Genomic DNA, 14,508 nt, shown 5'->3' with positions numbered 1-14,508 from the left:
GAAGTAGATGGTAAAACATAATCTTCGGAAAAATGACATCTTATCAGTGTAGAATTGGAACTTTGTGTTTTTTTCCTTAGTGAAACATCTGAATTCTCAAATGCCGTTTTTGAAAACAATAATTATTGAAGTTAGCCAATTCTTTGCAGCTTTCTGTATTGCCAGTACTGATTTTTTTCCCTTGAGACTTGTATATCTTTAAATCAAAGATTTTCAGAAAAGTTTGTTGAAACATTTCCGTCATCTGTACCTTAACACTCCCCTCCAAAAGCCTTAAACCCAGCAACAAATGCCTCAAAACAAAACCCTTAAAACCAGTTGAAAAGGCCTAACTTATGTGGGAGGAATTCTTTTCATTCAGTAAAACAAACTACTGAGCTTAGAAAGAAATCACCATGGAACAGGGAAGTAAACAGTTCATCGTCCTCTGGAATTTATATAATTGTCTGACCTAAAGGTTATGAATGAAAGAGAGTGAAGTAGAAATAACAAGTAGTAGGTGGGGGGACCTGGCCTTGAAGTGGGAAGACTGACATGAAGGCAGCTGCCCAGTAATAGCAGTTGGTCATAAAACCCAAAGCTAAATATTACATCAAGATGACGGTGTTGGGGCAGCTAGGTGGTGCTATAGTGGATAGAGCACCGGCCCTGGATTCAGGAGGACCTGAGTTCAAATTGTGCCTCAGACACTTGACACTTACTAGCTGCGTGACCCTGGGCAAGTCACTTAAACCCCATTGCTCCCCCCCAAAAAATTTATTTTTAAAAAATGACGGTGTCGGTCCTGATATTTTAAAAAATTAGTATTTGGGGAAGAAAAATGAATTCCTTTTAAACAAGTATATGTATGTTGACATTTTATGTCTTTTCTAATTCAGATATGAGTATCATTGGGCAGATGGAACCAACATAAAGAAGCCTATTAAGTGCTCTGCGCCAAAGTATATTGATTACCTGATGACTTGGGTACAAGACCAGTTGGATGATGAGACATTGTTTCCCTCCAAAATAGGTAAAAATCACTGGTAGAATCTGGATGCAGTGACGTCGCCTGGGATTCTCTCTGCTTATGGGAGCACCAGCTCTCTCCTCACTCGGTTGCTGGTCCCTGCTCTGTTTCTCTCCTGCCTCACGGGGGTGGTCTACTAGTACTGATATGAGGAGTGCCACGCCCCAAGAAATATTGCCTCCTTCCTCATTTGAGAGGTTTGGTAGTGGTTTGGTTGGGACCTGTGATTCCATGGGTGTAGGCAAGTCCCAGTACAGAAATGCTGCTTCCTGATGGAGATTAGGAAGTCATCTGTAATGGAGTTTTACATTGTTGTTTAGATTAGCTAACAGCCAGTCAGTAGGTCAGAAGCCAAGTTTGAACCCAAGTCTTTGTGACTCTAGTGCTATCAAGACACACCCTGCTGCTTCTCACTGTTTTTACATTACAAAATGTTTACGTGTGTTTCTTTTCAAGTTAGATTAAAGAAAAAATTAACTTCCTACCCTCCCCATTAATATTATCATTCCATTTCCTAAAATGGTATATGGTATTCTGGGTTAAAAATTGTCATGAATTTATCCATTCAAAGATGGCTTTTTATATGATAGAAAGCACCATGATAATAGTTGTGCATGGGACTTATATAACATGCTGCCCAGGAGGGCAACTCATTAAAAAACAGGCCAGAAAAAAGACTTGTTGGTAGGTAAATAATTGCTATTATTTGCTATTATTGTTGAGACACTTATTGAGTCCGTTAAATCTTGGGGGGTGAGGGTGGCATCCCATGCTAAATCTAAGAAGACTGACTTGTCTACTTTGTATCACTATGATTTTGAAACTACGATCCACCTGTGATATTTGTAACCTCTGGGATATTTAGACAGAAAGCTGTAGGCTTTTTGTAGCGACTTTGCACTCGTCTCCTTTCCTTGCCATGTAATTTTCTTACCCATACAAAACTTATGTCTTGATCATTCATTTCTATAGCAAGTTCTAGAAAAGCCCCAAGGATTTTTATTTTCTAACTTAATGGTTAATGATTACTATAAATATGCTATAAAATATAAAGGATTAGTTTGTTGAGCAGGAATCACATTTAGTTCTTGGACAGACATGATCGTAGAGTAATGAAAAAATTGACTGGTAGAGAAGAGAGGGAAAGAGTAAAGACTTTAGACGTAACTGAATATTTGTTTTCCTATAATCAGTATTTTCTGCTGTTGAGTAAATGTTAGTATTAAAAGCCCTCTTCTAGAAATCAAGCTGAGCCACCCTGCTCTGTGTGCTGTGACCTTGGACAAGGATCACGTCCTTTTTCCCAAAATAGTTGGTGTGGAGGAGGCTGCAGGGGTGAAAGGGGAGAGTTGTCTGTGCCATTTGACCATGCCTTCAGATTATGAGGTTTGAGTATGTTTTATGATGGTTCAGCAAAAGAGAATCTTTTCAAACAGAGCTCCTTACACTTAAAGAACAATAGTAACTACTGTACAGATTTCTCCAAAAAGAAAAGGCGTTAGAAGGAGCCCTATAAAGCGTCGAGGTAGAATGGCAAATATAGATCTAAAACCAAAGCATTATTTTCAATGGGGAAACACTAGAAGGCCTATTCCTATTATGATAATTAAATAGTTAAAATGATAGTTTCCTTAGAAAACCTAGAGAAATCAGTAAAGAAACAAGTGCCTGGATAACAGATCAGAATAAACCCACAAAAAAGATCAACATTTCTATACAACAGTAACAAAATCCAAAAGGAACAGATAGAAGGGGAAGTCCCATTAGAGGCAGCTGGTAGCACAGTAGATGAAGTAGCTTTCATCTATTTAAAGCTGAAAGCATTATTTCCAGTAGTTTAATGAAAAGAACATTGCAATCAGCTTGGTTAAGTCATTGGTGTTTCCTGTTGACTAAAACCTGATATGTTTAACTTGATGGATTTTTGCTTGTTTGGAGAATAGATTGATTTAACTTTTAATTTCTGGGTATTTAAAAGAGCCTTAGAGTCAGGAAAACCTGAGTTCAAATTTGACCTCAGACACTTACTAGCTTTGTGATCCTGGGCAAGTTACTTAACTTTTGCCTGCCTCAGTTTCCTTATCTGTGAAATGAGTATAATAATAGCTCTTACCTCCTGGATGGTTGTGAAGATAAAATGAGAAAATATTTGTAAAGCACTTAGTGTAGTGCCTGCCACATATTAGGTTTCTAATAAATGCTTGTTTTCTTCCTCTCTCTATTCAAGAGAACCATAACATTATTTGAGAATTGGTCCACCAATCCATGCTTAAGACTTATATAGATACAATTAAAAAACACTCAAAGAAACTTAAAAAAAAGTAATTGGAGGACGTCTCCAGTGCTCGTGATTGGAATCAACCGATATAATAAAAATCATGATTATACTTAAACTTAATTTACAGATTTAGTCTTAAACTAATCAAACTACCCAGGGGAACTTTATATAACAAAATCGGAGGAGCAAAACTTTGAAATCTCAAAGGAAATAATGGGAGGTCATGTATGGGGAATAACACCTTCAGACCTCAGAATATATTAGAAAGCAGCAATGATGAAAACCAAAGGACCATAGAGTTAGAAATGGAAAGAACTTTAGAGGTCATTGAGTCAACCCCCTTGTTTTATAGATGAGAGAACTGAGGCACAGGTAGGTCAAGTGATCTTCCCAGGGTCTCACAGCCAGTAAGGATCTGAGGCTTTCCTGACTCCGAATCCATCTCTCTCTTCATTACACCACCATTTCATACTGGGGTGTGTGTGTGTGTGTGTGTGTGTGTGTGTGTGTGTGTGTGTGTGTGTGTGTGAGTGTGAGAGAGAGAGAGATCACTAGCCAGTGACTAGATAGAGAAGAGTCAGAAGTAAATAACAGTTGGTCAGTGTTCAGCAGACTTGAGAATGTGAGTTACTTGAGGAAGGACTCCGCCTTAAACAGGAACTGTTGGGAAGCTGGGAAGCAGCCTGACAGCAAATGGGGTTAGTCCGGCGTTTTGTATCATGTGCCACATACCCCAATAAGCTCAGAATGGACACATTCCCTGAATATTAAAGGTCCTGCCGTACAATAAGTGAAAAGCAAAGGAGGTCCCTGTGTACGGTTGTAGTTGAGGGGAGAATTCTTAACCAAATAAGCATAGAGACAGTCATGTAACTGTAGTTACTTGAAATTAAAACTTTATTGTGTATACAAACATAATTGATGAGCATAAGAAGTGAAACGAAACACTCAATTGGGGGGAAAATGCATTTAATGTCTTTGATAAAGTTCTGGTGTCCGAGGTAATAAGTATGTGTAGGGAACTGACACAGTTATATCAGAACAAAGACAGTCCCCCACTGCATATGAGGAGATTATTCTTAAATGAAGGATAGGAAGCTATGAACTTAAAATGACAATCTCTAAGTTTTGAAAACTACATGAGCTCCTCCTGTAGCTACTGGTGAATCTATGGGAAAGATTGTTTGCTGCAGAGGCAGCTAGGTGGCACAGTGGATAGAGCACCAGCCCTGGAGTCAGGAGTACCTGAGCTCAAATCCGGCCTCAGACACTTAACACTTACTAGCTGTGTGACCCTGGGCAAGTCACTTAACCCCAATTGCCTCACTTTAAAAAAAAAAAAAAAAGATTGCTGCAAATCTGAGTGGGCCGCTATGTCTCCCAAGTCTAGATTGTTGGAGCCTTCCTGGTACACCCCCCAATTCAGCAACCCTGGCACCAAACTCACATTGGTGTGGCATGAAATCACTAACTTAAAGAAAGGAAGAATACAACCTGAAGTTTCACCTCTCACTCAGAAAATTGGCCAGGATGACAAAACATGGGTGTAGTTGATAGTGTTTTAAATTGATGGGTCCAGCCATTCTGGAAAACAGTTTGGAATCATAAGAAAGTGACATAAACTGTCCTTTGACCCAAGGATCCCACTAGGAGACAGATACCCCAAGGAGATGAATGATAAAAGTTCCCTTTTATATTGAAATGTCAGCATTTTTTGTCTTAACCAAGAACTAGAAGCACTGATTGAGGAAGTGTTAAACAAATATAGCAAATTAATATCATAGAAGATTAATTTGTTGTAAGAAAATAAATATGAAGAATAAGCTGAATTTGGGAAGATTTGTATCAATTCATGTAGAGACCAGGAAAGCAATATATACAGTGACTGTGGTAGTCTGAAAATCCTAGATGAGCACCATGTGCAGTGACTGTAATGACCAAACTAGTCTCTGAAAAAAAGGTAAGAAGATGCACTGCTTTCCCTCCTTCCTGTGGGCTTTGAGGGTCATTGGTACAGAATGTTACACTGCCTGGGCCAGCTTGGTTGAGGTGCTTATTATTTTTGTTAAACTATTTTTATTTTTATTTGCTTTGTAAAAAGTTCCTTGTTACAGGGGATAGCTCTCTGGGTAGAGATGAGAGGAAGGATATATTTGGAAATAAAGGTAATATAAAAAAACCAAGTGATATCAGTAAAGATTTAAAAAAAAAATCTTGTCCTTCAGCTGCTCCCAGTGTGATTCTGATATTTGTGTGCATTTCCCTCCCTTATTAAAGACACTGAGTTCTTCTTTACTGTTTATTATTGATTATTATTATTATTATTAATTTCTACGCTTTCATTGTCCAGGTGTCCCCTTCCCAAAGAACTTCATGTCAGTGGCAAAAACTATCCTGAAGCGTCTGTTCAGGGTTTATGCACACATTTACCACCAGCACTTTGACCCGGTGATCCAGCTTCAGGAGGAAGCCCATCTTAACACATCCTTCAAGCACTTCATTTTTTTTGTGCAGGTGAGTTGAGTTGGAAAGACTTTTGCTCTGAGACCTGACACATCGAGGCTCTCCCTCCCTCCACCTTCCCAGTCCCCTAATACCACATCTCCATAGCCATCAATATCTCGTGTCCTTTTAGGTCACTTTCCTTTAAAGACCCCAGCCAGGTGTTTAATTGATCTTGGCAACCCAGCCCTTAGTCCACTTCCTGGCACATAGTAGGCATTTAATGTTTGCCTTGATTATTTCTTGGCCTAGATAAGCTCTTAGCACACAACATGTCAGTCCATTTCCATTCTAGAAGGCCCATCTCATATATAGCAAGGTCAGAGGGTGTGAGAATCCTCTTGGAAACATGAGAGCAGCGTGCACAGTCGTTAAGTGACTCCTGAGAACCTTTGAGCATCTCCTAACATCACACGACACTCCTGAACTGGGCCTCTGAGGCAGGCAAAATCAGCCATTACAGCAACCACACCTGTCAATGAATGCAACATTCTGCATTTTAAGTTTTTTAATAGGGGGGTTTACGATCGCCAGTGTATCCGTTGTGCCCCATTCTAGAAGAACCTTCAACTAGGTATTATGCCACTTAGGAATCAGGCGGATGTTGTCCCAGTAATCTGGCTTCTGACATCAGCACTCAGCTGAAGTTACTTTCTTCAAAGCTCCCTTGATTTCTTCATCCTCAGATCTCATGTCCTTTTCTCACCCTCATCCTTCCCGACCTCTCCATAGCTTATAGTACTGCAGACCCTTCTCTTTCTGAATCGTCTCCTCTGGTTTTTTGGACACTGTTCTCTTTGGGTCCTCCTACCTGTCCAACTCCTCTTTCCCGGTCTCCATTAGTGGTTCATTGTCCATATCAGGCCCCTGATCTGGGCCCTGGTTTTCCCTCTCTGTACTCTCATGGGTGGCCTAGTCGACTCCCATGTGTTTAAGTATGTCTGTGCATATGAGGCTTGTGAACTCCAGCCATGTACCCCCACTCCCCCGTTGTGTATTTCAAACTGAATGTCCTTTCCCTGTAACACCCGCTCCTTTTCTTGGACTTTGCTGCTTCTGCTGATGGTGCCATTTTCCTTCTTGTTCACAGGCTGGATATTATCATTGTTTCTTCTGTGTCCATATGTATGAGAAACTTGTGTGGAATAAGAATACACAGAAAATGTTAACCTTGTATTTTCTCTGTCTTCCTATCATATAGGAATTCAACTTAATTGACAGAAGAGAACTTGCCCCACTTCAAGAACTGATAGAAAAACTGACCTCAAAAGACAGATGAGGGCTGTTCCAGTCATATCTTGCTGAAATCAGGCTCTTAGGAATATATTTGGGGTTGTTATTTGGTTGGGTGGTATGGGGATTTATTTGAGTTTATTTTCCTTTATTTTTTTTCTTCCTAAATAAATGAAAACCTTTTCTGTTACTTTAGAGGCAACCAAGATCTATTCTCTATGCTTTTGGTGGAGTACAATCTTTTCTCTTAGTGACATACAGTGGTGTGATCGTTTTTGTTTTTGTTTGGAATTTGGGGAAGGGTTAGAGATGGGGTCTACCTCCTTGTAGGTTTTTAGCTGATGCTGTGTGCTTGACCCTACTGGTGGATGGGTTCTACATGGTGTAACTTGTGGCCCATTCCTAACATAAAAGACTTACCTTCTTAAGTGCCTTGGCAGAAGGTTCACTTCTGAGGTGCAAAGCGCAGATGTAGTAGACTGAGCATTGCTGAACACAATGGACTGATCACTACCCAGAATGCTTGGCGATGATGACGATGATGTTTCTGTTAGATTATCTCATTTTTAAAAAGCCATAGTTTGCCTAAATTGGTGATCTCTAGCTTTTAATACATGAAGAAACAATTCTTGAATGTAGATCTTTAAAAAAAACAACAAACAAAAAACCAGTGAGAAATAACATTTGTCAATTTGTTAGTGATTGTGATGGTCATGTTGATGTATGTTACTCTGTTCACCAAATGATGAGAGTTCTATTATGAGCAGGTCTTTTTCTATCCCTTCATGTCTGTGATATTGAAACTGGAGGAGACTAGAATGTGTTCTCCATTCTGGCATGGCTCCTCCAGGCAGACACGTGCCTGCGCTGTAGGTCAGAAAGTATTTATTGCCACCTCCTGAGGTGATGCAGCCAGCCCCATCTGGGAGGTTTCTCACCAGTTGCCAAATGAGCCATAAATCTCCTTCCACTGTGAAGAGAATCAAAAATATCTCCACTGAAATAATACTGAAGAAAGGCCTGTCCTAAAGACACATACAACCAGTAACAAGGATTAATCTCCTTGTAAACCCAGTGTCTGAGAACCTTCCACTTGTACTTAGAGCCAACTCCCATTAGTAGAGAGTTAAATACATTGTTACTGTTTCAACACAGACATTAAAAATGGAGTTGAAAAGGAGTTTTTAGAAGTACTGGATACGGGGGTGGCTAGGTGGTGCAGTGGATAATGCACCGGCCCTGGAGTCAGGAGTACCTGAGTTCAAATTCGGCCTCAGACACTTGACACTAACTAGCTGTGTGACCCTGGGCAAGTCACTTAACCCCCATTGCCCCACAAAAACAAAAACAAAACAAACAAAAAAAGAAGTACTGGTTATTTTTCAACACTTCCATTTAGTGAATGGAGCTGTTGTGTTTGGCATTAAAGAACCACAACAAATATTTAAAACAGTGATTGACTTTAAAAGTAACATAAGTTTCAAGGAGTTCCATCCTTTTATAACAATTTAGTAAATTGAATGTTTTGTACACTGTGCCAGCAGCTTTCACTTAGGTGTAGCTTGTTCTTATGAAAAACCCAAGATTTCAGTTATCTCTGATACCAGTGTCTGCCTCCTGGAGCTGGCTAAGTCCAGTCATCCCCATCCTTCTTGCAAAATAATTCAGATTCATAACACTTTGGGTGGCTTTCCTAACGAACAGAGCAGCGATGTGATGGATGTCGCTAGCATCACTACAACCCAGAACTGCCTTGGCGCCATTCCTCTTCTGCAAGGTCCAGGACACATTCGTCAAGTGTTAGCAATAGACAGTAATGCCTTGGCAGAGATGCTTCCATCAGATACTGGTAGTATTTCTGTGATACAGCAATAAGAGGCAATTGATAAATGTGTTTTATCCTTTTAGGAAAGAAAAAGTATCTTATCATCATCCACATAGATATTAACTGAATTAGTTGATTCAGAAACAACTGGGTGCCAAGTGGTTTAGGGATCTACATAGAATCCCATCTGCACTGGAAAATAAAGCACAAGGTCACCCAAGTGGTCTTCCATGTCACATTTCACCTTATGTAAACCCACTAACAGCAGGGTCACAATAGCCAGGTGGAGAGAGAATGGCTGAGAAACTATTCTTGCACCTGATAAACTTCATGTAGCACTTATACTGGGGTCTGATGATTCTCTAAGCTAATGTCTATAAGGATACGTTGATTTCCCAGTATTTGTAGATAAACTTTTGTTCTCTGTGCCAGAACCTCAGGTACCTGCCTCTGGGTTCATCGGAGACATTGGAATTTGGAGGATGCTGCTACTGTTTCTGTGGGTTTAAAGTAGAGGCTCTCAGTAAGGAGGGATCTGGCTCATACTCCTTGCTTTTGTATATGACTAGAAAGTAGAAATTTCCATAACACATAAAATCAATTGCTTTAAGATAAATTGTTTAGTATTGATTTTTTTTTCCATGAGAGGTTGTAAAAGCCATGTTGGCATCAGATTTTGCTTTTGCCTCAGAAACTAATCAGAGAGAGGTCTCTGCTTTTCAGGCCTTTTTTTTTTTTCCTCTTGACCTGAGTTCAAAAACATTTTTCCTATTCTCAAACGTATACCCTTAAATTCCGGTTGAAAGGTTAAGAGAATACTACCAGTGGTGTTTCTGTCAAAACAAAACAAAACAAAAAACCCAAAACCTAGGCTAGATACTCTCGGGTAAATTTTAACATGATAGAAAATGTTAATGATGAAAAATAATGGGAGTATTAGCGTTAGCCATAGACGGTGCTGCTGACTCTCCTTTTTTAAGCGTTCTTTCCTTTCGTTTTCATAGAAGCCATACTGTTGAGTCACAACATAGATATGAAGTCTGAAAAGCAGAAAGGACTATTTAGATGAGTGAATGTATTTAGTTTATCACACAATGGGTAACTAATGGCCTGGTTTACCCAAAGAAACTAAGCACTACAATCCCACACTTCTTCTAATTGGAAACAGATGGCATGGACATTTTGAAAGTCATGAGATTCCTTTTTAGCTGTTAGTTTTAAGCCTTTCTTAACCAGTTATTCTCCTCTCTCCTCTACTTACTAAAAAGCTATGCCAATAGAAGATAGGTATTTAATGTTTTTGTGCTCACCGATGACTACTGAGGTGAGAACCTATAATACGTGGAATCTAATAATGTATGACTAATTCTTTAAAAGCCCAAACATCTTAACTATTATATGCAATAACTTATTCATCCAAATGAGGGGCTCCTCATTTTGGGAGGCCACCACCATCATTCAAAATGTCTTTGAAATTCCTCCTTTGGAATTGTCTTCAGACCCAGTTTACCAGCCACATAAGAAAATCTGTATCATTAGCTTACATTAACAACATTACAACCACACCTTCATTTGAACTAAAAATAGTATCATCCAGCTTACTTGTCCTATTTATCTATCCTGTTTGCCTCTGGATGACTTTTGGCTGCTCCCCAAAAATGACATCCATACTTAAAGATATTGAACATGAAGGATGCCCAAAAGAATGTGCTACAGGCTCTGAACACAACTTGAGGAGTTCCCAAGATGGTTTCAGCAATGGCAGGATCTTTTGAATCATTGTACGGCCTCCCAAGTAGACTTTGCCCTGTTTGGTGATAGAAATTCTGCTCATTTTTTTTTTTAAGTTCTATTATCTTCTAGTCCTGCATCATAAAAATAAGTTCCATGGCCTTTGACTTTCAAGGACTTCTGCCACAAAGGCTGTAGATCCTATTTGCCATTGTGGGACAGTTTTGATTTGGAAGTAGTGTGGACTTCTGTTTCCATGGTTAAGGCAAAGGAATACAGGAGAAATGCTCTAGATGGCCCTCATCAGTCCTTTTCATGTCCTCATTCACACAAGACAGTAATAAGACTGGAGACCACTGTAGATGAGAAGCCTGTAGCATAAATGTACTTTGAGTTGAGCTTGAAGTTTGAATCTACACAGCATTCCTGTTTTTATTATACTTATAGCTTTTATTTTTAATGTCTTTTATGAAAGACATGTGGACCACATGTACTTATTCTTTGAAAATCTGGGTACATAAAAGTCAAATACTACTTGCTTTGAAACTAAATTGGATCTGTGAAAATGATCCTTTGAAACCATTCACTATTTCTGTATATCATAAGGGGCTTCTCAGTGTTAACATTAAGTATCAGAATTCTGGGTGGTAATCTTAAAATACAGAATGGGAATCACTGTCTTTTAGCTATCAATAAGTTTGTCCATAAATTTTGGATGGCAATTTTTAGAGGTGCACCTACCTCACGATGGAAGAGGAAGTTTGCATTGTAGAGATGGAACAGGAATTCTGAACACAGATCATTCTGTATTTTTAAGACTCAAGTCAGGGATAGGAATTTATTTAGGAAGTACAGAACGACATAAGGCTGTTGCTAATAGCTGAAGTAATGTTTAATAGCTTAGGAGGGAGAAAAAGAGAACACAGGTTGGAATGTCAAATAGTCCATGTCTCAAGATTATTTTTTTCCATATGGCACAAAAGAGAACTTGGAAAATTTCACTTCCTTAAGACAGAAACTAGAGACACTGACCTTAATGTATTCTTCCACTTCCTCTTTTTTTCCCTCCTTCCTTCTCCAGGTAAGTTGCCTATGTGCTGCTATTAATTTTCTGTACCTTTCTTCCCCCACTCTTCCAACTAAATATTTGGGTCATAATAACCAACATTCTTGGTGGTTGTGGAGTATTATTGATACAAAGGTTTGGGCTGTTGTGTTAGAAGAGGTAATTAACGTACTTACTGATTTTGCTAAAGTTATTCCTAAAGATGACTTGTTTGGGTGCTGTTTACAGCTCTTAAAAGTCTGTGTCACTGAAGAACCAACCACTGATGATAAGATAGTGATGCAATGGTGTTTTGTTTTGTGTTGTTGTTGTTCTTTAAGACAATACTTATTTCTCCCAATGACTAATGTTGAACTCTTCGGCCCAGGTGATTCTTGATTTGCACATGTTTTCTCCTGTTGCTGAAATGCAGTTCTTCTGAATGTTTCAAAATAAATTTCTGGAAGTGCATTTTCATTTTAAGAACATTTTCACTCTTAAAATTGTTCCTCATAGATTATTGTATTTTTAGGAGGTTTTTTTAAAAACATCCACTAACTGTAGTTTATTTTTGTATATGTCCAACCAGGATTCAGGGGGTACTGTTTTTCCAGGGAATGCTTCTGTTTGAATTTTTCCTGTACTTTGAAGGGTGTGTTTACTCTGTTACCACTAGCTCTCAAAATCTGGGACAAGAGAAGAATGCAGTAAATGCATATGGCAGTTTCTGAATAAATGAATAAGTAATTTTAGGTGAAAGTTGCAAGAATACTACAAAAGCAAGATCATTCTTATTTGAACATACATGTTATGTTTACAGTGTGTTAGACAATTGTAAAACCTATAAGGAAGTGGTCCCTGTTGTCATGAAGAGAGTCATATCCACTTTATATTAAAGCAGCTTGAAGAAAAAATAGATGTAAAATATGAAATGCATTATGAGAAATTGTAAGCTAACTGTGCCAATCTTACTTTGGTTTGTAGTTGCTAATGATTATTATCTTAGATTCTACCAGTACATTGTTTTGATTTTAAAAGAGAGGGAGAAATGAATGTCAGAAAAATTCTTAACATGTTTTATTTGAGAGATGTAAATAATATATTCAGATTGTGGTATGTAATGTGCCCAGGAGGTATTTAAATTCTAGGATTTTTTTCCCAGTAAGAAATTGAATGCTGTTTATAAGAGAAATGAATAAATAGATATGTTTGGCCATGATTATTGTGCCTCTTTTGAACGATTATACCTATTTTTATACACACACAAATTAGTGGGATGTTTGTGTTTTGGTGGGGTCCTCTTGGGGACAGAGTCTAGTCCTCAGCTTTATGGGCTCAAGAAGCCACAGGTGTTCAAAGGTGATCAGGCTGGCTCTGGAGAACTGATTCAGAGCTAACCACAAACTCAATAGAAACTGATTTTATAAAAACAGTGCCAATTTACCATATCGAATATGCCAGAGAAGATCACTAGCACTGATTGTGTTCACAAGATACTTCTGGTTAATCCACTCAACCAAATTAAAAGAAGAACAATAATAAAAAGATAATAGATTGTCAAGTAGGAAATTAGAGAATTGGATAATTGTGTGGGAAGTTAACCCATTAAGCCTTGGTAAAATTACTATAGTGATTCTGCCTAAAGAACCAGTATCATCTAGAATTAGCATAGCAGTATCTCTCTGATTGGCTCAGTTACAACTGCACTTTCTCTTTTGGTGAATATATTAAGGCTTTATTACATTCTTGCAAGAATGGGCACGCACGGGGGCAGCTAGGTGGCGCTGTGGATAAAGCACCGGCCCTGGATTCGAGAGGACCTGAGTTCAAATCCAACCTCAGACACTTGACACTTACTAGCTGTGTGACCCCGGGCAAGTCACTTAACCCTCACTGCCCTTAAAAAAAAAGAAAGAAAGAAAAAGAATGGGCACGCACTTTAAAGAAAAGTGGCACACTTTGTCACAGCAAAACTCTTTTTATCCCTACATCTAACGCAAAGTTCCTCCCCTCTTCATCATTGGTTGAGGACAGAGATGCAATATTGAGAGCTACCACCTTTGTATTAGAGCATCTTTACTTGAGGTAAAGTTTAGTACAATTTAGGGACTTTGGATTTGTTGCAGTCAGGCATTTTTAAATAACTATGCCCCAGTACTACTAGATAAAGTAATTATCCAGTTCTTACCCCACCCCCAAATTTGCATTCATTAGCGAGAAATAGGGTGGCTAAGTGACCCAGTAAGTAGATAGAACACTGGGCTTGAAAGACTTCCTGAGTTTTAATCTGGCCCCAGACATTTACTAGCTGTGTGGTGTTGAGCAAGTCACTTAACCTTGTTGGCCTCAGTTCTTCATCTGTAAAGTGAGCTAGAGAAGGAAATGGCAAACCGCTGTTGTATCTTTGCCAAGAAACCCCGCAATGGGGTCACAAAGTGTTGGCCCCCACTGAAACAATCAAAGAAGAAATAGTATGTACACATAAGAAGGCACACAAAGTTTGTACAAAGTAATTGATTTGCCACAGCAGGGGAAGAATCAGGAAAGGCCTTATATAGGAGCTGGCACCTGGGCTGAGCTTTGAAGGAAGTTTAGAGAGTCTAAGAGTGAGATGGGGAATGGGGTGGTAGTGGGATTCCAGTCTTGGTAGACAGACTTTGCAAAGATATGGAGACGACAGAATGTGCATGACAAACAGCAACAAGAATCATTTGGCGAAAGCACAGAGTTTGTGAAGGGGAATAATGTGGAATGAATCTTGAAAGGTGGGTTAATCCCACATTGTGAAAGGCTTTAAGTCACAAACAGAAAAGTCTGTATTAGGTGCTAGTAGCAGTAGGGAACCACTGGAATTTTTTGAGCAAGGAAGTGACACGGATGCTTTG

The 14,508-nt window shown here is 39.0% G+C and overlaps 1 protein-coding gene across 1 annotated transcript in view; it reads left to right on the top strand.

Moving 5' to 3' along the window:
- The window catches only part of MOB1B (MOB kinase activator 1B), a 70,330-nt gene extending 57,488 nt beyond the window's left edge, over nt 1-12,842 (top strand). The window contains exons 4-6 of the mRNA XM_043970566.1: nt 879-1,012; nt 5,638-5,801; nt 6,991-12,842. Coding sequence (XP_043826501.1) covers nt 879-1,012; nt 5,638-5,801; nt 6,991-7,068 — 376 coding nt within the window. The 3' untranslated portion in view covers nt 7,069-12,842. The remainder of the gene's footprint in view (nt 1-878; nt 1,013-5,637; nt 5,802-6,990) is intronic.
- Nucleotides 12,843-14,508: the final 1,666 nt, after the last annotated feature.

The sequence above is a fragment of the Dromiciops gliroides genome, chromosome 6 (assembly GCF_019393635.1).
Source record: "Dromiciops gliroides isolate mDroGli1 chromosome 6, mDroGli1.pri, whole genome shotgun sequence".
In the NCBI taxonomy this organism is placed as follows: Eukaryota; Metazoa; Chordata; class Mammalia; order Microbiotheria; family Microbiotheriidae; genus Dromiciops; species Dromiciops gliroides.
This window is presented reverse-complemented; position numbering and strand designations above follow the sequence as displayed.